The 25,770-nt window shown below is 37.6% G+C and overlaps 2 protein-coding genes across 2 annotated transcripts in view; one reads left to right on the forward strand and one right to left on the reverse strand.

Moving 5' to 3' along the window:
• The first annotated feature begins 17,183 nt into the window (after window positions 1-17,183).
• LOC104115834 (serine/threonine-protein kinase Aurora-3-like) lies at window positions 17,184-23,091 on the forward strand. The gene is made up of 6 exons (XM_070199501.1): window positions 17,184-17,403; window positions 18,300-18,542; window positions 19,800-19,895; window positions 22,094-22,308; window positions 22,382-22,454; window positions 22,556-23,091. The coding sequence occupies exons 1-5, from the start codon at window positions 17,254-17,256 to the stop codon at window positions 22,452-22,454; spliced, it is 777 nt and encodes a 258-aa protein (XP_070055602.1). The 5' UTR covers window positions 17,184-17,253; the 3' UTR covers window positions 22,556-23,091.
• A 2,181-nt stretch (window positions 23,092-25,272) lies between these two features.
• Window positions 25,273-25,770, reverse strand: part of LOC104119499 (magnesium-chelatase subunit ChlD, chloroplastic) — a 12,951-nt gene continuing 12,453 nt past the window's right edge. Inside the window, exons 14-15 of the mRNA XM_070199502.1 lie at window positions 25,597-25,717; window positions 25,273-25,510 (exon numbers count right to left, since the gene is read on the reverse strand). Coding sequence (XP_070055603.1) covers window positions 25,425-25,510; window positions 25,597-25,717 — 207 coding nt within the window. The 3' untranslated portion in view covers window positions 25,273-25,424. The remainder of the gene's footprint in view (window positions 25,511-25,596; window positions 25,718-25,770) is intronic.

A 25,770-nucleotide genomic window follows, 5' to 3' on the forward strand; every position in this document is an offset into this window, starting at 1 on the left:
CTCCCTCAGTCATCAATCTCTCCAGTCTTTCTCTCATGGACTCACAATGTCATGAAAATAGCCCGAAAATGATGATATAATGTATCAATAAATAACAACAGAGACTGAGATATGATATGCAATGAAATGAATATGACTGAGTATGAATTTTCAATTTAAAACAAATAATTCATAGCAATATGACTTCTGTGGGTCCCAATAATACTGGCATAGAGCCTCAACATGATTTTAATATGATTCTCAGCTAAATTTCTTCAACATATAAAACTGCATAGAAAATGCCAAGATTATCTGGGTAAAAAATTCCACGGAAACAATTACGTCACAATTTATATGGTGCACGCCCACACGCCTGTCACCTAGCATGTACGTCACCTTCAAACAATTCACATAATACGTATATTCAGGGTTCATACCCTCAGCTCCAAGATTCGAAGAGTTACTTACCTCGAACAAGACGAATCCAATGTCGAGCAAGCTAAATAATGCTCCAGAAATTCCATTCTGCGCATATCAACTCCTGAACGGCTCGAATTTAGCCACAATAAATTTGATTCAGTCCAAACAATTTATAGGAATTAATTCCATATCAAAATACTAATATTTCCCACAAAATCCAAAATCTCACTCCAAAGATCGCATGTGGGGCCCATATCTCAGAACCCAACAAAAGTTACAAAATATGAACGTCCATTCAACTACGAGTCCAACCATACAAAGTTCACCAAATTCCGACATCAACTCAACCCTCAGATCTCCAATTAAAGTCTTTGAAGATTTCTACCATTTTCAACCCAATCTTTACCCATTTGACCTCAATAATCTTTCCACAAACCTTATTGGTACGTGTATGTATAAATGATACTCTTGCCCCCAAGAATCATACTCTTAATCTCCCATCTTTTACCCCAAAAATCGAAATTGAAGAATTGGGGGAATAATTATTATCTCTTTGAAGCCCTAACAATATCCTTGTGAAATCTTCAAACCTTGAACAAGAATTGATGGACAAATGGCTTGGTCTTCACTTTCTCTCTCTAAGATGCTCTAACCTCTCTCTAAAATATCAGATGAAACCCTTCAAAATGACCCTCAATAGTGTTTTATAAGAATGGGGTCGGATTATAAAACCAGAAAAATGAAGCCTCGAAACACACTCTGCGGTAGCATATGTGATCGTCGAATTGATATGCGGCCCACATAATGGGTCGCAAAAAGGCCCTACGGAACTAGGCGTCTTCTGCCCCGGTATGCGATCACTATGCGGCCCGCAGACATGTTCTGCGGTCGCATAATGCACAGCAAAAAGGTTCTGCGGTCGCATAATCGACCGCAGATTTGCACCCTCACCTGCCCAGCTTTTGCCCATTATGTGGCCCGCAGAGTGATTCTGCGGCCGCAAAATAGACCGTAGAAATGCATCTTTCTGCCAAAATTTCCTTTACACATCGGCTTATTGTTCAACCCCAAAAGACTTATTATGTGGTCGCATAATGCACCGCAAAATAGTTCTGCAGTCACATAATCGACAGCAGATTTACACCCTCACTTGCCTAGCTTCTGTCCATTATGCGGCCCGCAGAGTGATTCTGCGGCCGCAAAATGGACCGCAGAAATGCATTTTTCTACCAAAATTTCCTTTACTCATCGGCTCATTATTCAACCCAAAAAGACTTGTTCTGCGGTCGCATAATTCACTGCAAAGTAGTTATGCAGTCGCATAATCGACCGCAGGTTTGCATCCTCACCTGCCCAGCTTCTGTCCATTCTGCGGCCATTATGCGGCCCGCTGAATGATTCTGCGGGTGCAAAATGGACCGCAGAAATGCATCTTTCTGCCAAAATTTCCTTTACTCATCGGCTGATTGATCTACCTCGGCACCACAAAATCTTAATTTCCTTAGCAAAAATTCTTTGGGGTTGTTACACATAAATCTACATCCGGTCAACCAATTACCCCGGCAAGTCATATAAAAATTATAAAGCACAAATTGAGCAGTAAATTGGAAAACATGGTTGTAATACTCAAAACGACTGGCCGGGTCATTACACATAGTTGACACGACTAATGGAGGCTTATGTACATCATGTATTAACCAACCATATGTATGCTCGTGGAGTAGTGAAAGCGACAACCAGAACTATTAAGAAAATATGAACTATGTGGCCAACTATGGAGGAAAAAGGCAAGGTGATCAGAATTGGGGGCAACAGAATCATTAGTATAGACCAGCACAACAACAGTACAACAATAGCAACAATCCTGGATCTATGCGACCACAGGGGCAAGTTATGCCTTACCAAAGGCAACAGGGATACAATCAGCAAAATCAGCAGCTAGCTTATCAACAACCTCAACAACAACAGATAGTGAGACAAGATGATGGGTTGTCTGAAATTAAAGGAATGCTGCAACAACTGATTGGGTCCAATGGAAAAATGCAAGAGATGGTGGAAGCACATGACTCAGCGATAAAAGGCATTGAGATTAAATTAGGGCAGATATCAATGGCTCTGAATAATCCTCCCCAAGGGACATTACCTGCAGACACACATGTCAATCCAAAAGAGAAGGGCCCGAAGCAGCTTATGGCGGTGAGTCTAAGAAATGGTAGAGATCTTGATCTAAAGCAAGAAATTGCTAGCGGAAGCCGACCAAATGAGATACTTGTACCAGTACCAATTGAAGTAGATGATTCAATAGGGTTAATAGAGGTAACGGTATAACATGCACAAGAGGAAACAAGCAAAGAAAAAGAGGTTGAGAATGAGACTGAGGTAGTGCAAGAGAAGGCATTAAAAATAGTGCCCGAGCAGGATCAAACTCAAGTCACAGGAAAGAAGTGACCTCCAACACCCTTCCCACAGAGATTGGCCAAATATCAGAAGGATCAACAATATAATAAATTCATGGAGATGTTGAAGCAAATCCAGGTGAACATTCCATTTATTGACGCCTTGAGGGAGATGCCTGGGTATGAAAAAATGATGAAGGAGTTGATGTCTCGCAAGTTCGAATTTCAAAACTTGGCCACTGTTATATGAACTCAGACATGCAGTGTTGTCGTGACGAGACCCATAGCTAAGAAGTTGTCCGACCCAGGAAGTTTCACAATCCCATGCACAATAGGCAGCTATGCTTTTGCTAAAGCATTGTGTGATTTGGGGGCGAGCATAAACTTGATACCCTTGGCTATGTATAAAAGGTTAGGCATTGGAAGAGCAAGACCCGTGTCCATGTTACTATAGCTAGCCGACTGAATGGTAAAGAGGCCACCAGGTATACTTGATGATGTACTGGTGCAGGTTGCAAAGTTTATGTTTCCGGCAGATTTTGTCATTCTGCACTGCCGAGTTGACAAGGAGATTCCCATAATTTTGGGAAGGCCATTCTTGGCCACTGGGAGAGCTCTAATTGATTGTGAAACTAGGGAGCTAAAGATGAGATTGAATGATGAAGAGATAACATTTAATGTGCAAAAGTCTATACAGCGACCCAATGAGTTTGCATATTGCTCTTTAATAGAAGTTGTGGATGTGATCATAGAGGAAGATGATGAGGCACTTAATATAAAAAATTCTCTTGCGGCCTGCCTCATGAACTTAGAAGAGGTAAATAGTGAGGGCTTGGTAGAGTGGGTGTTAGCTCTTGAAGGCCAGGGGTACTGGAAAAGAGAGCTCGAATTCGAGTCTTTACACTTGGAAGAGAGAAAGACTCCTCCAGCTAAGCCATCGATCGAAGAGCCACCACAGTTGGAATTGAAACCGCTACCATCTCACCTCAGGTATGCTTTCTTGGGACCTAACTCGACTTTACCTGTTATTATCTCATCTGGTTTGTTAGATATGCAAGCAAAACAACTTTTGCAGGTGTTAATAGAGTGCAAAACTGCAATTGGGTGGACCATTGCAGATATTAAGGGGATCAGCCCAGCCTTCTGTATGCACAAGATTTTACTGGAAGAGGCGAACAAACCTTCCAGAGAACATCAAAGAAGGTTGAACCCCAATATGAAAGAAGTAGTGAAAAAGGAGGTGATCAAGTAGACAGCAACTGGGTTAGCCCAGATCAGTGTGTGCCAAAGAAAGGTGGAATGACTGTGGTGCAAAATGAGAACAACGAGCTGATCTCAACAAGAACAGTCACGGGATGGCGAATTTGTATGGACTACAGAAGATTGAACAAGGCCACCTGAAAAGACCATTTTCTGATGCCATTCATTGATCATATGCTAGACAGGCGGGGAGGTCCCATTTTTGCTTCCTGGATGGATACTTGGGGTATAACCAGATCTCTATTGCTTCAGAGGATAGAGAGAAAACTTCGTTCACCTATTCGTATGGCATCTTTACCTTTTGGAGAATGTCGTTTGGCCTCTGTAACACACCCGCCACATTCCAAAGGTGCATGATGGCCATTTTCACAGATATGGTAGAGGAAATAATAGAGGTTTTCATGGATGACTTCTCAGTGGTGGGGAACTCATTCGAGGATTGTCTAATGAACTTGAAAAGAGTATTGAAGAGGTGTGTGGAGACTAATTTGGTACTGAACTGGGAAAAACGTCATTTCATGGTACAAGAAGGTATAGTCTTGGGACATCTAGTGTCAAGTAAGGGTATTGAAGTAGACCGTGCTAAAGTTGATAAAATTGAGAAGTTACCACCACCCACTTTTGTTAAAGCCATAAGAAATTTCCTCGGCCATGCCAGCTTCTACAGGCGGTTTATAAAAGATTTCTCAAAAATTGCTAACCCGTTGTGCAAATTGCTTGAAAAAGATCACCCCTTCATTTTTTCTGATAACTGCAGGGTAGCATTTGAAGAGTTAAAGAAGAGACTGGTGACTGCACCAATCATAGTGGCACCCGACTGGGGATAACCTTTTGAGTTGATGTGTGATGCAAGTAACTATGCTGTGGGACCAGTTCTTGGGCAGAGAAAATATAAAGCCATGCATCCGATCTACTATGCAAGTAGAACCTTAAGCGGCGCCCAACTGAATTACACAGTGATAGAGAAAGAGATGTTAGTCATGGTGTTCGCATTTGATAAATTCAGGTCATACCTGATAGGCTCGAAGGTAATTGTTTATACTGACCATGCTACCCTCATGTACCTAATTGAGAAAAAGGAGTCAAAGTCGCTCTTAATTTGATGGGTGCTAATGCTACAAGAGTTCGACTTGGAAATCTGTGACCAAAAGGGAACAGAAAACCAAGTTGCTGATCATTTGTCCAGGCTTGAAGGAGCGGAAAAGAAGGTTGAGGTGGAAGAGATCATGGAGACTTTCCCAGATGAACAACTTTTAGCGACGAGCCTTGAGGCAACGCCATGGTATGCGGATATTACAAATTACCTGGCAAGCGGTATTGTTCCTTATGCTTGTCCTCTGTGCAAAAGAAAAAGTTCTTTCGTGATTGTTGCATGTATTTCTGGGATGAACCATATTTGTTTAGGATTTGTCTTGATAACATGATCCGGAGATGCATTCCCGAGATAGACCAATCTTCTGTTTCATAGGCATGTCATGCTTCCCCGTATGGAGGTCATTTTGGAGGAGTAAGGACAACTGCTAAAGTTTTGGAGTCAGGTTTTTATTGGCCGACGTTGTTTAAAGATGCACACTTCTGGGTGAAAAGTTATGATGAGTGCCAACGGACGGGGAATATCTCTCGTCGACATGAGATGCCCATGAAACCAATTCAAGAGGTGGAAGTATTCGATGTATGGGAAATCAATTTTATGGGACCATTTGCCAGCTCATATAATAACAAGTACATACTTGTAGCGGTGGACTATGTCTCGAAATGGGTAGAAGCCGTGGCACTTCCAACAAATGATGCGAAGGAATTTATTGGATTCCTGAGAAAAAATATCTTTACCCGATTTGGATGATGCGCTATGGGCCTACTGCACTGCATTCAAAACTCTGATTGGTATGTCACCGTAAAAATTGGTGTTTGGATGAGGAAAAAGTAGTATCGGTGACTCATTTGCAAGAGCCAAAAATGTTGAGTGAACCTTGAATTCGATTGCCTGGGTTGTGCCGTGACGTTAAATCATGCGCTTCGTGGGAGGCAACCCATTGTAATGTTGTATTCGTCATGCCGTGGCGTTAACTAAGGCGCTCGTTGGGAGACAACCCAATTCGTAGTTTCTTTTTTTTTTTAGCTAGATTTTGTTTTCGTTTTGTTTAGCTTATTTTTATGCACTAACACGTTTTTAGCTAAATCTTGATGCTTGAACAAGTAATGGAGCACAATGGTAAGTCATGGCGCTTGGAGCAGTTCACAAAATGACATAAAAAGTAAATACGAACATTCCAAATAACATTGCATACCTCGTGTTTCCTAGCTTAACGCACAACGAACCAGCCTTCAACCTCGTGTCGCCAGCCTTCAACCTAGCATTAGGCCGCACTTCGCAAGTTTTCAGTATGCGATAGAGCTCGCCCAGTGAGGGTTAAAGCGAGGAAAATCTTGCGGCACAGGTTGAGTCACCATGCAATTATCCCGTTGTGGAGTTCGCCCAACGAGGGTTATAACGAGGTGAATCTCGCGGAAGCCCTCGCGTCTCCTGCCTCTCAGCTCGCGTTTGAGCTCACCTCGCCAGGTATTTTGTTCGCTAAGGAGCTCAAGTCGCCAGGTAGTGTTTTTATTTATTTTCTTTTTGTTTTGTTTTCTTCTAACTTATTCCCATTAAAATCTAACATAAACACACACACGTCACTTTAAACAAACACACTGCCTCAACCCACACTGAACACCCACGCCGCAAAACACACAACCACTCCCCCTCCCATACAAACCCATTGAAGACAAGTATTCATCCGCTCCTTCCCTCACTTGCAACATCAATTCAAGAGAAATTCCTCCTCCTAAGCATCTAAGGTACGAACATGCCTCCAAATAAGGATACCGGTAAAGGAAAGAGCAAAGCCACTGCTCCGTCCAAGGCTAAGGCTGCCTCCGCACCTCTACCAAAAAAGAGAAGGGGGAGGGGGGGGGAAGCCACTTCAAGTTAGGTTGAAGGACTGCAAGCAGTTGCAGCTATAGCAGCCACTCTCCCACAACCGCAGGGATAACAAGAATTTGGAATCAAGAGCATACCCCCACATGTCAAGGATTGGTATAATCGTTGTCGGCCGAGACATATACATTCTAAATCAGCTGTTCATGAGCGTCGCCTACAAACCAAGTATCGAGCAATCTGGAAAGATATTCATGATATGGGATTGAGTTATATGTTTAGAAACACCGGAGATATCAATGTCAATCTTGTTCGGGAATTTTATGCCGGTTTTGATCCAAATAATCCTAAGCAGCTAGTGCCTATCCGGTAGGGGTGTGCGTTCGGTATTTCGGTACGGTATTTAATAATTACGGTTCGGTATTTCGGTATTCGGTATATCAATTATGCATACCAAATACCATACCAAAGTAGTTCGGTACGGTTCGGTATTTTCTTATTTGGTTCGGTACGGTTTCGGTATGGTTTCGGTATTATACCAAAATCTTTCAAATCTCCCAAGATTATGCTATGCCTAATTGCCTATTGCCAAAACGTCCGGTTTAAGGAGGAGAATGCTATGTCTTCACTGACAGGTGTCGAGTGCAATGCTCGCGATGACAACTTTATGGCCCATTTATATGGGATAATGAACTTGCAACTTCGGATTGGGGGACGGGCGGACACTACTGAAGAGAGGGACATCTTGGAGGGACAGTTCCCGCTCAATGCTCACGCTCAGTAGATGTTTAGGTTTGGCGATGGCTACAGACTCCCAGCAGATGAGGATGTCAACACACCAGAGCAGTCTGAGGCCGAGCCGGAACAGTCTAAGGAGGATGAGGATGAGGAGGAGGAGGAGGAAGGAGCTGAAGATGAGGAGTGGACAGCTACAGATGGAGCCTTCGAGGATGAAGGCGATGATAAGGCATGATCAGGGAGTTTGCATACCACCCTATTTTCTTTTTTTTGTTGGCAGTTTGCGTATGCACTGAGGACATTACATAAATTAAGGGTGGGGTAGTAACTTGTAGATAGTAGATACACTAATTACTGCTTGTTTTATTTTTTTTAGTTAGTGTCGTCTTATCTATTGAAAAAAATAGAAAAACATTGGGCTCTTCCCGACGATGGATCTCCTAGACAGTTTTCTTGAGGGATTTGAGTCTAAAGGAAAAAAAAGATTTTTGTTGTAGGTAGTGTAGTAATTCCCCCTTGGTTTTTCTTTGCGACACGATTATTTTCTAAGGGTTTTGTTTGAACCGGGTGTAGTTAGTTTTTTTTTAAGAGTAGGTACCATTGTGCTATGAATTGAATTGAAGCAATATCTCTTGACTTTGTTATGCCCTGAGAATAGTGAGTACTCTGGTTATGACGCTTAGGCTCAGTTTTTTGACACTAGTATAAGTACCTTAAATCGTATAATCTTAACTTTGCTTAACTGCTTTTTATATAGTGTCTTGATGAAACCAATCATGAGTGAGTTATGTGCCATGTGTGTAGGAAGTTTGTATGTTATTCTGTGCATTGCATTTGATGTCTAGAACTTGTTCTATGTGTTTGCAAAGCGAAATAATAGTCTTGTTCAGTCTTGGAAGTAATATAGGCATTCTTTGTTGAGCCAGATATATATATATATATATATATATATATATATATATATATATATATATATATATATATAGTTTACCCACCTAATTGCTATGTAACGTAGTTAACCCCTTTGTTAAATTAACCATCTATTTGAACCTTTTCGCCTCTCATGAGCACTTGAATTGTTATGAACTTTGTAAAAGTTAAAGTGTGGGGTGATTGGTTTGGCTTTTGAGTGGAACTAATGAAATAAGGAGAAAGGTGCACAGTTTTGAAAAAATAAAAGCCACTTGAATTGAAAAAGAAAGAAAAAAATAATTGTATTGTTGTGAAAATATTCCTTGATAGTGGTGACTTTTGATGTAATTGTGCTTAAAGAAGTATAGAGTAATATACATTGATGTGAAGGTGGAGTTATGGTCTGACATAAGTATGGGCATGGATGTTAAAGTATATGTATTAAAGTGCTTAGGGAGGTGTAGTCACTCTTATATCCAAATGTATCCTACCCGACCCGCAGCCTACATTACAACCAATTAAAGTCCTACTTGATCCTAGACTGAATGAGCTCGATTAGTAGAGTAGTACACTACGTGCAAGCTTATGGTGCATCTTTTGTGGCATATGAATTATATTTCTGAGAGAGAGTGAATTCTTTCTATCTTGAGTTCCTAATTGTTCGTAAATTGTATTGTGTGTAGAACTACTCTCTTTTGTATTGTGAGGGCACTTGATTCATGAAGGAAAGGTAATGTCATTGACCTCCATGCTAGAGTAAGTGAGTGAGTTGTGAATAATGCATGGTACTTGCGAGTCAAATCTTGAGATGAAGATGTTTCACCCTTGTGCTTAGTCTATTTTAAAGATTCTTGGTGTGATGAGTTAGGAGAATTGTTTAAAAATATCGTGTCTACATAAAGTGTAGTTTGATTGCTCGAGGACGAGCAACGTTTAAGTGTAGGGTAGTGATGTTTGGCTATAATGATATATTTTTAGTGCATTACTTACCTTACATTTAGGAGCTTTAATGCTAAACTACACTATATTTGTGCTTAATTGTGGTATTTTATGTGTAGGTACATTAAAAATAAAATTGTGAGCAAAGCGAATATTTTGGAAGTATATTATATGTATTTACATGAATGCATGCAGTTGTCGGACACATGGATCAAATAATGAAGGCAACACTCAAAACCAACATGCTTCGAGAGACAGTTAGGCAAAGCAAGTCAAAAATATAAACGAAGCAGTAGTCAGGCGAGGCGAGCTTTGTAGCTCGCGTTAGAGCAGGCAGCGCTAGGCTTACCGCGAGAGGATGCGCACGACAGAGCTTGTGAGGCACATTGTATAGCGAGGTGGAGCGCGTTGTAGAGCTCGCGGTGCGAGGCTTGTAGCGAGGGTGGTCCGGATTTTTAATGCTTTTGTCTCTTATTTGATTTTGGACTTGGTTATTTCGTCTAGGTCTTTTCCCTACACATATAAATAGTCATTAAACACCATTTTTGAAGAGTTGTTTGGCGACCGAAGGCAAGAACATCACGTGGAATAATTTTTGGAGGAGAGAATCATCGAGTTCTTCATTCCTTCATTTTTCCTTTGTAATTTGTTTATGCAAAATACTTGAAATATTGTTACGAATATGAGTAGCTAAACTTCTAATCTAGAGTTTTATGGAACCTATTGGAGGATGATTTTCTACTAAGTTTAATATTAATTTGCCTTTGTTTTTTCTCTACTTATTCAACTATGTTTACATTGTGGTTGATTGAAGAGCTCTCAATCGACTGTGCCTATTTAGTGTGTATTACTTGGAAAAGAATACATATTTAGAAAGTTGTTGAACAACATCACTCCTAACATATGTGAGGAATTAATACGGGGGATTTAAAGGTGGGATTAGGAATAACGAAACCTTGGTGCGATCCTAGTGAGCGGTAAATTAGAGCCAGCTAGTGTAGTTCGGAAGAATACGTCTAGTAAATTGTGGTAGTTACTCGGAAGAGAATTACGACACTCAAAGTACTCACGATCGGTAGAGAATATTTAGGCAAATTTATAGGAAACATAGCGGGGAGGATTCCGACAATAGGGAAAATCATAACCTTAAACTGTTCCAAATCTTGTCCACAACCTTTCCTCTGTTAGTTATAAATTACTGCATTTTAATTACTTTGCTCTTAGTTAGTAAACATTCAAATCGCTATTTAATATTTCTGAAGGTTGATTACTTGAATTCGTGCGAGTCTAGTAGTTGTAATTATTAAGTTAATTTTCTGTGGGATTCGACTCCGCACTTGTTAACCAGATTATATTTGCAATGACCGCTATACCTCTTAGGAGGCATAGTTGGGCGTGATCAACGACTTGTTTCTTTATATGCCTTTATACACATGTAAAGATGATCTTTTATGACCTTTAACCTTAGATTTGACCACAAGATTTTGAGCCTCATAGAAATGTCAAACTCAAGTAAATCCCTTTGTTGCACCTAAAATTTAGCCTAATTTGTGCCTTTAAGGTGAAGTAGTTGATGCCACTAATGCTTTTGCCAATTGTCTATTTGATATAAATTTAGAAGAAACGATTCTTCGTTCATTAATTTGAAAATTCAAATATTTAAAAGACGCATGTACAACAATAATAACAACTACGCCTCAGTTCTAAACAAATTGGGATCAGCTATAGGAATCCTCGTTGACAATATTACTCCATTTAAAAGACACATGTAACTTCTGCCAAATATGAGGTATAGTGTAACTACGAGTAGGCTTTTCCGGATCCGTGAATCTTTTAAGAGAGATGTTAGCTCTACCATCAGTAATTGCAACCAGCTTCTTCTTCTGTTAGTTTTCTTTGTTTTGCTTTCCTCCAATGTTAAATTAATTTCATTTCCATAAAAGTATATTCTTTTCTTTTTTAATTTATATCGTTATTATTCAATCTCTATTACCAAAAAAGGAACTCAAACAATATGTACAACACTATATTTTACTGCCTTGGAAAATCTACTTTATGTCCCAAATTTGTAATCGATTGTCAGAATACATTTGGTAGCAAGATAATGCCTAAATTACTAGATAGGAGTAGAAAAAAACTAAACTTTTTGTTAGGATCGGTAAATCGGGTAGTGCGGAATTTAGCCAAATAATATTATAATGACAATAACAAAGACAATGCAAGTTGATAATAACGGCAATTAAAGAAGATAAAGAAGATACAAATTTAACGTGGTTCGATCAAGGTAACCTACGTCCACAAGCGGAAAAGAAAAATTTTACTATATCAATAAGAGTACAAAAGAGAGTACAAAATTAGAGTAAATACTCTAATTAGTCCCAAATACCTCAAGAGAATAACCTCACAAGATCACTCCAAAGAAAGGGTTCACACAAGTGTTTCCCAACACTCACTCTCTTACAAAATACTCTATAATGAAATAAAGGAGGAGAAAGAAAGACAAGAGTGAAAAGCTCTTGAATTGGTGTGTTTTTAAATTAGGAGAAGCTCCTCTATTTATAGCAAGAAATCATTAGCCTAATAGTGGATATTATGTCCTGGCAAATGTCATGATCCACAAATTTTGTTATAGTGGATATTATGTCATGGCAAATGTCATGAAAATTTGGCCCCCACTTGAGAAGAAGCCAAATTAATGGTCATATTACAAATCTCCACTTTGGCCTAATTTCAGCTTATATATAGTAAATTTGCTCCACCTTCTCTGCAAAAATCCTAATGGGAAAAATCATTCTTCATAAATGCCAATCAAGTTCGGGCAAAGCTTGAACTTGGACACTGGAAGAGGTTTTGTGAACATGTCAGCAGGATTGTCTCTAGTATTGATCTTCATAACAGAGACTTTTCCTTCAACAATAATTTTTCGGATGAAATGATACTTTATATCAATGTATTTCGTCCTCTCATGATACATCTGATCTTTAGTCAAGTGAATGGCACTTTGACTATCACAGAAAATGGTAAGACCACCTTGGTGTGAACTGAGTTCCGCAAATAGACCCTTCAACCATAAGGCTTCTTTGATTGCCTCGGTCACTACCATATATTCAACTTCGGTAGTAGATAAAGCTACTACATGTTGTAATGTAGCTTTCCAACTAATAGCGCAACCACCAATGCAAAATACATAGCCTGTCAGTGATCTTCTTTTGTCAAGATCACCTGCATAATCTGAGTCTACAAAACCAACCAAAGTGTTAGTATTTCTTCCAAACTCCAAACGTGTATTTGAAGTACCTCGCAAGTATCTGAGAATCCATTTCACAGCCTGCCAATGTGCTTTACTAGGGCAAGCCATATACCGGCTTACCACACTCACTGTTTGTGAAATGTCTAGACGTGTACAAACAATTGCATACATAATACTGTCGACTGCACTGGAATAAGGAACATGTGCCATGTACCTCTCGTATTCCTATAACTGTGGGGATTGAGAAACTGATAACTTAAAATGAGCAGCAAGAGGGGTACTAATTAGTTTATCATCTTTCATGACAAATTTCTCCAAAACTTTCTCCAAGTACTTCTTCTGGATCAGAAATAACCTGTTGGATTTTCGATCTCCATGCCAAGGATTTTCTTAGCTGCTCCCAAATCTTTTATCTCAAATTCACTTTTCAGTTGACCTTTCAAATTGTGAATTTCTGTTAAATCCTTAGCAGCAATGAGCATGTCATCAACATATAATAATAGGCACACACATGAACCATCATTTAACTTCCGGAAGTAAACACAACTATCATACATGCTCCTCGAATAACCATGACCCAACATAAAGGAATCAAACCTTTTATACCATTGTCTTAGAGACTGCTTTAATCCGTATAAGGATTTCTTCAACAAGCAAACATGATCTTCTTTTCCTTCAATTTCAAATCCTTCGGGTTGATGCATGTATATTTGTTCCTCAAGTTCGCCATGTAAGAAAGTTGTCTTAACATCAAGTTGTTCTAATTCCAAATCATATATGGCAACGAAGGCAAGCAAGACACGAATAGAGCTATGTTTAACAATAAGTGAGAAAATTTTATTAAAATCAACTCCTTGTACCTGACTATAGCCCTTTGCAACTAATCATGCCTTATACCTCGCATCTTCAACCCCTGGAATGCCATCCTTTTTCTTGAAGACCTATTTGCAACCAAAAATTCTTTTTCCTGATGGCGGCTTCACAAGAGACCAAGTACCATTCTTGTGGAGAGACTCAATTTCTTCATTCATTGCAATCAGCCACTTGGCTGAGTCAGCACCATAAACTGCTTTTGAATATTTTGATGGTTCTCCAATTTCTTCAGTTTCCTGTGCAACTGAAAAAGCAAATGCAACATAATCTCCAAACCTTAATGGTTGTTTACCTTCTCTTCCTGGTCTATGTTTGTCAATAGAATACTCATCTTCTTCTGGTTCAACTTCAGGAGTCTCAACTTCAGGAATTTCAGCTTTTGACTCAACTTCAGGAGTTTCAACTGTATTTTGCTCCAAAGTTGACGAGCTTGGCTCAGAAGGAATGGCAATCTCAATCTCCACCTAGTTCTGTGTACTCTTTCCTTTATCTATATTACAAGAACTAGAAAACTCTTTTCTAGAATGTAACATAGAGGATTCATCAAAGGTTACATCTCTGCTAATTATAAATTTTGGTGTCGTGGGATCAGTATACCATAGTCGATATCCTTTCACCCCAGATGCTTTTCCAAGAAAAATGCACTTTTTAGCCCTTAGCTCTTATTTTTCATAAATTACATGCATGTATGCAGGGCAACCAAATATCTTTAAATCAGAATAATTAGCAGGAGTACCTGACCACATTTCCTTTGGAGTCTTAAAGTTCAAAGGTGCAGAAGGAGCTCGGTTGACAATATAACAAGCTGTAGAGATAGCTCCTGCCCAAAGGCATTTGTCAACCCAGCATTTGAAATCATGCAACGAGCCCTTTCCAAAAGAGTTCTATTCATCCTTTCTGCCACACCATTTTATTGAGGTGTCATTCTCACAGTACGATGTCGAGAAATTCTTTCATTCTTGCAAAATTCGTTGAATTCATCATTACAAAATTCCAAGCCATTATCTGTTCTAAGTCGCTTAACCTGTTTTCCTGTTTGCTTCTCAATCAAAACTTTCCATTGTTTGAAATTTAAGAAAATATCACTTTTATTTTTCAGGAAATAAACCCAAACTTTCCTTGAATAATCATTAATGAAAGTTAACATATACCTGGCACCACGTTTTGATGGGGTACGTGAAGGACCCCAAAGACCTGAATGAATATAATCCAAAGTACTTTTTGTTCTATGAATCGCTGGAGATTTGAAATTGACTCTTTTCTGCTTTCCGAACACACAATGTTCACAGAACTCCATATTTCCGGTACTTTGGCCATATAAAAGACCTTTTTTGCTGAGGATGGAAGGACTTTTTTCACTCATATGCCCCAATCGCATATGTCACAATTTGGTGATGTCAGAATCTGATTTATCTGATATTGAAACTGCAGCAACACCTATAACAGTAGATCCCAAAAGAGTATACAACGTACCAAATCTGTGTGCTTTCATGATCACAAGAGCACCATGAGAAATTTTCAGAACTCCACCTTCACCTGTGTACTTGCACCCAAGAGATTCTAGAGTGCCCAAAGAGATGAGATTTTTCTTCAAGTCAGGAACATGTCTAACATCGGTGAGAGTTCTCATTACACCATCGTGCATTTTGATTCAGACTGTACCTTTTTCAATAACTTTGCAGGCAGCATTGTTGCTCATCAAGACAACTCTACCTCCAATAGATTCATATGTGATAAATAAATCTCGATTGGGATACATATAATAAGAACAACCCGAATCTAAAATCCACTCATTGTTAGATTTGAAACTATTATTAGTTGCTAAAAATATAGTTCCCTCAGTCTCATCAGCAGCTACACTTGCTTCGGCAGTGTCAGTATTTTTGTGCTCATTTTTTTTTCTGTATGCTTTTCTTTGTTTTTTTAATTTAAAGCATTCAGAAATAATATGTCATTTCTTATGACAATATTTGCACATGACATTTCTGTATCTGGATTTTGACCTTGATTTAGGTTTCTCACTACTTGAATCTTTTTTATTGGATCTACCTCTTATGAATAAGCTTTCCCTTGGTTCCCACTAGTTTTCCCATTAATATCTCTATCTATTTGTTCTTTTGATTTCAAAATAGATTTGATATCTTTATAAGAGATATTATCCTTTCCATAAAACATAGTATCTCTTATATGTTTAAACGATTGGGGGTAAGAAAATAAGCAATAACACAGCTTGATCCTCATTTTTGATTTCAGCATCTATGTTACTTAAATCCATAAGAAGAGAATCAAAAGTATCAAGATGTGTAAGTATAGAGGTACCTTTAGCCATACGAAAAGTGTAGAGTTTTTGCTTTAGGTAAAGCCTGTTTTCTACTGTTTTTTTTATATATAGGGTTTTAAGTTTTTCCCATATGCCTTTGGCTGAGCTTTCTGTTGCAACTTCACGTAAAACCTCATTTGAAAGATTTAAAATAATACATGCTTTTGCCTTTTTGTCTATGACGGCAAACTCCTCGTTCGTCATTTTATCTGGCATCTTCTCCTTTCCTTGCAGTGTCAAATCAAAGTCATCCTGAATTAGGATAGCTTCCATCTTTAATTGCCACATTCCGAAATTTATACTTCGATTAAATTTCTCAACATAAGACTACTAATAAGAATCTTTTTATTTTTTGGTCATAGAATTGTTTTTCAAGTGTCGTCTGCTACATACTTATCATCTTAATTGGCAAGGTATAAGTTAAGAATGAGCCTCAAGATATAGTAATATTCATGAAAGAAGGTATACCAATTAAATAGAATCATATAAAATGAAATGGAGTATAAAATAAAATTGCATAAATGAGTTTTTGCAACCAAAAAAATAAAAATCATCTTTATGAAGAAATTGTTTTCAATTATATACCAATAAATAAAAGTTTTTCAATATTTTAACAAAGAAAAAACTTTTTTTAAGAAAATCTTAGTAGCTCATTCTGTTGGCAACTTGAATTTTCACTTTGTTGATAAAAGTTTGATTTCCCACCTTGTAATTCACTCCCCCGACCCCCATTTTTCCTTCCTCGCCCCCCTTGTAATAACTTTTTTTTTAAAAAAGAAAGAACTTTTCTTCTTGTGTTTGACTGAAAAACTTTCCTTTGTTAATGCCTTTTTCTTTTTTCCTTCAAAAACCTCATTTTTATTTATTTATTTATAATTTTTAAAAAAGCTCTTTTTAAAAAAAATTGTTGCAGAATGGAACCATTAAAAGTATCTTTCTTTTCGAAATCAAGAGTTAGTTCAGAAACTACTTTTTAAAATTAAAAATGAGTCAAAAAAAGAAAAGTGATTTTTTCCGTTAAAAAGAAGAAAAATGGTTTGGAGAAAAAGAAAAGAAAATAAATATAGCATAACTCAGCTCAGCCGATGAAAACAAAAATAGTAGTAATAACTCTCCTCAGCCCGAAAAGGAAATGGATTCTGACCCGATTCGCGAACCGATACTACAGATTTGACACCTATTCCTTCCCACAAAGTGACAAAACCATTTGAATTACAAATCCCTTTCTTCTCCAAATCACTTTGCAAAAATGGCCTCCAAACCTCAAATTCTGCCTCCAAAACCCCCAAAACAACCACCAAAAACTCCACATAAACAATGGTCGCTCGACAATTTTGAAATCGGAAAACCGCTCGGCAAAGGCAAATTTGGTCGTGTTTACCTTGCTCGTGAAGTTAAGGTAATTTCAAATCCATATTTTCTATATACTCAAATTTACACATATGTGCATTATATTACTATTACATAAGATATGTCTAGTATCTAATTTTATAATAGGGAAACATGCACTTTTAGACTCTGAAATAGTGAGAGATTCTGATTTTGATTTTTTTTTTTTGGTTTCCCACTCGGTATGATACCCGCATTGGAGCCCGACTATATTCGAATTCACACCGCGTACCCTACCAAGGATTTTGACTCTTGTCATATTTGGTTAAGCACATTTAATCTTCAATTAATCAAAATGTGTACATTTGATCATTCTGCTTGTGAATCTTCATAAACTTAAACGAATTATTAACTATTAAATCATCAAATTATCCATGTCTTATGTTAAGTTTGCATCACTACTCCTTATGTGTGAGCTCGCCCACATTGCCGGTCCCTATCCCGGATAAAGGAGGGGGGTTGCAATAGGTTGGCAACCAGCTTAAAACTTGTCAATTCGTGATGAATCCTCATAATACAATGATGGTGGCACACTTGTTTGGGACTGAGGCGTAGTAGTAGTACTTGTTGTTATTTTTGTTTAATTCTGAAAATTAAGTATAACATATTTTCTATATAAAAGGACCAACGACATACTACATTTTAATTAATTCACGGTTGAATGTGCTTAGTTAAAAATCACAAGGACCAAAATATGGATGAATCATTTGATTTGATGAAAATATATATGCACATCAAATGCTGCTCTAGTTCTAATATTAGTAAATAAGGACTTGGGAAATTATTTCTTGACTTCCTGATTCGTATTGCACCTTTTATTGTCATATGTGCATTATACTATTCATAAGAAAAAAAGAAGAAGTGGGTTTTGATGATCTTGAATTTTGTGGAACATGGCCAGAGTAGAGTGGGTTTATAGTGGCATTAAAGGTGGTATTCAAGGAGCAAATAGAGAAATATAGGCTCCACCACCAACTGAAGAGGGAAATGGAGATTCAAACGAGTCTTCGCCACCCGAATGTACTGAGGCTCTATGGCTGGTTCCATGATGAGGAGCGAATTTTCTTGATTTTGGAGTACGCTCATGGCGGTGAGCTCTACAGGGAGCTTAGGAAGACTGGTCGCCTACCTGAGAAACAAGCCGCCACGGTATGTCATATCATACTTTCTCCCTCTCCCTTTTGCCCCCCCCCCCCCCCCCCGCAAAACCATATAAAAATAAAAAGAATTGGAAAGAAAAGCACGCATAATTTGCTGGCTTATGATTTATTTCTATACTTTATTTAATTTGTCATAAACATATTTCATAACGTCTGCTTAGCAAAAGATTGGACACGATGTAATAAAAAGATCTATAGGCGATACATAGTAGTTGAGAGTATGTTTTTGACATAGCACTTTTACTGTAGGTCCTATGCTTTCTAGGAGAGGTTTAGTTTTTAAGAAATATATATGTTTAGCCGCTCCTAAACTAATAGTCGACAATATATATATTTTTTGTATATATGTGTATTATATACATATAACATACATATTTTATACGTTTTTTGGCGAATGCAATTAGTTTCGGCTGATCGACCAATTTTATATTTTGCCCTTAGTTTTTCGGAGATGTATACGTTTAGAAAATATATGACACTTTTAATACTTTTCATTTGTAAATGCATAATATTAGCATGGGATGAGTTTAAATGGAGAAACGTGGTCAGTGAGAATTCATATAGCTGACCACAACTTGATTGGGACTGATGCGTAAGTGTTGTATATATTTATACCCTCTAATGTTAGAGAACTCTAGATTATTGAATATTGGAATGAGACGGATCCAAATGGGAGCGAAATGGAAGCGAGGATTCACATTGTCGACTCAACTAGCTAGGGATTGAAAATGCAGCTTAGGTTTTTTGTGTAGTTGTGAGCTATAGATTGTGTCAATAAGAACTGATTCCCTCTTCCTCTAACCCAAACAAAGAGGATAGAGCTTCAGTGTTTTCCTTATCTATTTTCTTCCATGTAAAATACGATCTTGTAGTAGTTTCTTTGAAAGATGTTCGCATTTTTGGGTTGAATTTATATCAAGTTCTGATTTTCCTCTGCCTGGTGCCTTGCTTGTGTTTTTTCCTCTGTGGTTAATGTTGAACAGTGAATTAATATTATTTTCTCATGCTAGTCGCTTTTGTGAGTCCAGCATTTATTTGTTTTTTATTTATATAATTGTTGAACACATTGTTATATTTCTGCAGAGAACGTTATTGTTAGTTTTCAACTTCTTTCTTATTGCTTTAGGTTATTCTTTAACTTTTGATATGCATTGTTATAGTTCTGCAGAGAACGTTATTTTCGACTTCTTTCTTGTTGCTTTAGGTTATTCTTTAACTTTTGATACTTTGGTTGGTTCCGGTGTAGCATATTGCTAGTCTTACACAAGCACTGGCGTATTGTCACGAGAAGCATGTCATTCACAGGGATATAAAGCCAGAAAACCTGTTACTTGATCATGAGGTAATATCTTGATAACTGACGGTCTTCCTTTGCCACGTGTGCCAAGTTTCATTAACACCATTTCCTGTAACAACAAAAAAGAAAACATTATATATGGCTAACCTGAGAGTTATATTTGTGTTCTTACTGGAGAAAACAGTTTGAGCAATCTACCTTTTCATTTGTCAACAGTGAAATACTAATCAAATTTGAGGAGCAAATACAGATGAACTTGAATTTGAATTTTGTATTTTTGTTTAGAGACAACAGTGGGATACAAGGAAGTTCTCCCCCTTGTTGATGGCCTAAATTCTTTTCTAACAGCTCAAAATGCTTTGTCGCTGAATTCTAAAGCTGGACATTGGCATGTCAATAACTTACTTTCATTTTGTTGATTTGTTTCTTGCAACTGTGGTTAACAAAATAATAAGACACCCTGAACTTTTCCTATTGTTAAGACCCTAAACACTTTGCTAGAGATGCACACAGCTTAGTATACACTTCATTATGCTCTCTATAGCTGAAGTTCAGCATGTAGAAAATGTATAGCCTTCATCATGTTTCTTGCATTAACATGTCTACAATAAGCTTTTAAATTACATGAATTTTTGGCTTGAATTAATCACAAGAGCTTTTCTAATTGGTTAGTCCTTCCAATTTTCTTGCTGGCTCATTTTTCTTTCTTCCCTTCATGAGCCAAGGGGTCCTGATATTATTGGGGGAAAGATGCCCCATTTTGAAATTCGAAGTCAACCCGTGCGAACGATCCTTATTAGTATCCGAACGCCCACATTGATGCTCAGCCATTCCTGTATGATTTGCCATCCTCGCCTCTGTTATAGTCTCAGAGGTTGATTGTTTAACCGCTGTGCAGTGTTATCAAAGGCGAAAAGCGCAAAAAGGCTCTAAGACCCGTTGGGACTTTAAGCGCAAAGCACAAATAAAGCGTGGGCTTTAGTGAAAGAAGGCGCAACTAGAAAAAAGTTAAAATATGTATATATAATCCACGACCAATAATTATAAGCATGAATAACAAATATATGGACAAAAATTGAAAAAAAAAATACGATAAAGTGAAATATCAATTGTTGGGTGTCGCATTTTCAGGATTATTCTCGTTGGCAAGAAAAAGAATGTCTTAGAGCCTTGATGCGACACTGAAGCGCCCGCAAAGCGAGGTGAAGCGCTCACATGTTTTGAGCCTCGCTTTAGGGCTTAAGCGCGCCTTTGACAACACTGCTGCTGTGGACATCCTCTGAGGTTTCTTAGAGACCTTCTTAGGTGACATCGAGAGACCATTGATCTAATCAGATAATAGGTATTATTCTTCATCTCTGCCTTTCCTGCAAAATTCAGTCAGCTTATGTCTTTGATGGAAAACTAAAAGCAGTAGAGCTTCTTGGAGTGTTGACACTTTCAATTTGGTGCAAACCTTCGCTCGTAGTTGCCTAGTCATCTTTTATCCTGCTCCCTGATCGAATTAGCCTCCAGAACAAGCCTTCAAAAGCTCTTCTTCTGTTCAGTGTTGTTTCCTATATGTCATGGCCTATCTTTCTGTGATTGCATTTTCTGTTAATTGGCAAGGCAGGAAATGCGGTGTTTTAGGATTTCATGCCAAAAGCTATGCGTCTCTACCTCACAAAAGGTAGAGGTAAGGTCTACATACACCCCACCCTCCCCAGACCCCAATTGTGGGATCACACTGGGTATGTTGTTATTGTGATGTCATTGTATCATTTCCAGGTCTTTCAACTGTTATTTCATAGCATGTTCATTAACAACAACAACAAACCCAGTAGTTTCCCACAAGTGGGGTTTGGGGAGGGTAAGATGTACGCAGCCTTACCCCTACCCCTGGAAGGGCAAAGAGGTTGTTTCCGATAGTATGTTCATTGAGCTCTAATATATTAGCTAATTCAAATATTCTTTTTCCTTTGGTAAGTCAACTAAGCTAATGACAACCGGGACCAGTGGAGTATATCTGTAGGTGTTTATAATAAGACTTTATATAATGGAGTGCTTAGGATGGACCTAGTAAGATTATGTATATAATGTGGCGCTTGGGGTCGGCCTGCTAACATACTGAAGTTATTTTTTGGACGTCCCAATTAAAACTGGATTCTATTGTCCAACAACTGCAGCTAATTCCAACCTGAGAAAACATTGACGCACTGCATAGCAAGAGTAAAGTATTAATTAGATTATTACACGAAATGTAGGGCCGCTTGAAGATTGCAGACTTGGGGTGGTCTGTACAATCTAGAAGCAAGAGACATACAATGTGCGGAACTCTAGATTATCTAGCACCAGAAATGGTGGAGAACAAAGCTCATGATTATGCAGTTGACAATTGGACTTTGGGGGTTCTTTGCTATGAGTTTTTATATGGTGGGCCTCCATTTGAGGCCGAGAGACAGACCGACACATTCAGAAGGTAAAGATTGGCCTGCTTCTGTCATCTTGTAACTTTTACAGGAATCAAGATGTACTAACTTAAAGTAATATAGAATTATGAAGGTAGACCTCAGCTTCCCCCCAACACCTGAAGTGTCTGCCGATGCTAAGAATCTCATTAGCTAGGTAAATTGATCAGCACTTGTCTATGCTTTAGTTCTGTAAGAAGAAACAATGACTTGCAATAGCTTGCACTCCTTTAATAACTTTACCTTTGCCCTTTACAGCTTCTTGTGAAGGATTCTTCGAAAAGGCTCTCTCTTCAAAAGATCATGGAGCACCCTTGGATAATTAAGAATGTCACTGGTTAGTTAAAGCGCGGTGTAGTGAAAGTAGCAGATCCCACAATGGTATTTGCCTTCTGGTGTTTCAACTCTTTTTCGTATTACGTATGAGATGTAATCATCTTGATTTCAATAGTTTGTATCAGATGGAGTGTGAAGATTTGTTGGTGCACATTGTTATTGTTTTCTAGACTAGAAGGGAGCCTTGGAGCAATGGGTTCGACCTATAGGTCACGGGTTGTAAAGCTATAATGTTGTCTTCGTCCGTGTGACCTATAGGTCATGGGTTCGAGCTGTAGAATCAGTCATTGATGCTTGCATTAGGGTAGGTTGCCTACATTGCACCCCTTGGGTTGTGGCCCTTCCCCGGGTTCTGAATGCGGAATATTTCGTGCACCGAGCCGCTCCTTTTCTTAGTTGTGTATCATTTGCATATGACTTTCCTGGATGTTCTATTAATTTCAAATGTCAGTTTATCATCTCCCTTCTCCATTTTATTGTGTTTATTATTATTTATTTCTTTTATTGGAATGCCTATTATGATGTAACTTAAAGTATTTGATCGAAATTAAAAGAGAAACTTTCATCCCAGTCAATATAATTGGGATGCCATGAACGTGACATGTCACTTGGCTCATTCGTACATTCTAAGTTAATTAATTCCTTAACTAACCTAAATCTTTATGTTTAGTTTAATTAAACCCAAGATAATTTTCTTTCCCAAGCTTAAACCGAAGTAAATGTGTATATCAACTTGATAGCCTATCAATTATAAGAATCAAAGCATGAAACCAACAATTAATATTTGATTGAATGCGTATAAAATCTCCTAAACTTGTAAAACAAAATTTCATTTAGACACCAAAACTGAGGTCATTCCATGTTGACCACCGAATGTATATGCAATATGTGCCTATTAGACACGAGACGGTGATATGACACAACATGAGACTCACATATCTTGAGCACGTGAACTTGTTAAAATCTTAAATTAGAAGGATTTTAACAAAAATAATGGTTTACAAGCCTAATTTGTTGGACAATGTCAATAGGTCATGACTTCATTTGATGTGTCTAAAAGAAATTTTTTGACAAGTTTAAAAGGTTGTATATATGTTTTGAGCCATTAACCCAAATACTAAAAGGCAAGAATTAAATCAGAAAAGCATGAGGTCAATTTGCAGGTATGAGTAGTGAAGAGTAACCCATGGTTGTTTATTGTTATGCTTTTATGTATTTTGTTTCACTACACATAAGGTAGAGTTAATATTGACCTTATTCAACATCTACATATGGAGATATTGCAGTAATATAATTTTATTTAGCACATTCACATAGTTCATTTAAATTAGATGATAACAGAATCTAACACTGCACTTTTGTTACTAAAATTGTTAGTAATTACTATCAACTTACCTTGAAACTTATAATCTAACATGAAGATTGACCCCTTTTCACTTAAGTAACTAGGTAGAAATACAACTATGATTGCAAGCTAAAGAAGGAAAAACTTAAAGTTGTTTCTATACATGCAATATATACTTGCAATAGATAATATAGTTACAAATTTGTACATTCAAGTTTATTCCTATTTTGCTCCTTGTCATTCCTTTATATATCCACTTGCATTCACTTCAAAAATGCAAACTGAAATTACTAGAGAAAATGACATCTTGTTTTGCTTCATGTTTCCTTCTTCTAGCACTTGTTGCAAACTTATTCTACTTCAAAACATGTTTGTGTGTCGACGCCGATGGCGAGGCATTGGTAGCGGGTATATGTAGAAAAGTACAAAATCCTACATTCTGCTTGAATACTTTCCACCAAAATATACCTAATCATCCATATACTCCTACTGAAATAACGCGAGTTGCTATCAGCCAATCATTACAACATGCTACTGACAATCGCATTTTCATAGAGAAATCAAAAGCAAGTTCAAAAGACACAGAAATCCAAAACTTGTACGCTATTTGTGATAGTGGCTATGGATTCTTGTCAACCGAGCTTCAAGATGCTAGCCTATCATTAGCTCAACAAAATTATAATGCCTTAGAAAATTCACTTTTCAAGTGTCCCAAATTTGTGAGCGACTGTCACAATGCATTTGGTGACAAGACAACGCCTGACTTATTGGATAGGAATAGAAAACAACTAGATCTTGTATTAATGGCAAATTTTGCTGAAGGCCTTATTCAAAAATAAATGATCTCAAGTGATAGTTAGAAATTAACTTTCCTTTCTTGAAAGTTAGCAGCTAATAATGAGGAAATAATCTTGCAATAAATCGTTCTTATTTCTCAATTGACTTACATCATGTTAATTTAAGCTTATCATTTTCATTTCATCATTGGCATACTCATGTAGACTACTTGTTAAAAAAAATCAACTACTCATTTGTTACAATTTTACTATCTTAATTGGCAAGGTATAAGTTAAGGAGCCTCAAGATATATCATATTCATAAAATAATATAACCCAAGGTGTTAGTCTCAAATTGTTTAAACTCGTGTAAATAAGGGAAAACATATCCTTCTTCTTTCCAAGACTCTTGATAACCCCATAACATAAGAAAGTCGTAGCGTGCATAAGCCCCTCTAGAAATAGTGGTGGCTTTCTTGTGATAGTAATTGTGAATGAGCAAGTAATGTTCAATTAAATGAAAAGAAAAGAATCCTCATTACCCTAATTGCATATTTGACAAATAAGTTCAATTAGTATTTAGTACAAGAGAATTTTCAAGCATGCTCGTATATCCTCTCAATAATCTATACTCAAAACAACATTTACAATTAATTCGATCGAGTTTAGGTCAAGATTCCTTTAATGCTGATAATGCATCCTTTGTTGCTGCAGATATCACGGCATCTGAAGCATTTGGTAAATAATAGTACTTACCTGTGCAACAAACAGTTCAGAAGACATTCGTTAGATATTGTAGCATTTGGAAGAATTATATGAAACAAAACTAGTAGACGACAAACCTTGAGCTACTCTCGCGATTTCTTTGGCAAAACCTGTAGAAACAAACTTATTCTCTGTATCTATGACGAGGAGAGACATTCCTGCTTTGTATATTTTACCAGCCACCTCGAGAATCTCATCCTACAAAAGCATTGGAATAAACCTTCAATAAGTTGTGACACTGAAAAACATGA

Source organism: Nicotiana tomentosiformis, chromosome 4, assembly GCF_000390325.3.
Source record: "Nicotiana tomentosiformis chromosome 4, ASM39032v3, whole genome shotgun sequence".
Lineage (NCBI taxonomy): Eukaryota > Viridiplantae > Streptophyta > Magnoliopsida > Solanales > Solanaceae > Nicotiana > Nicotiana tomentosiformis.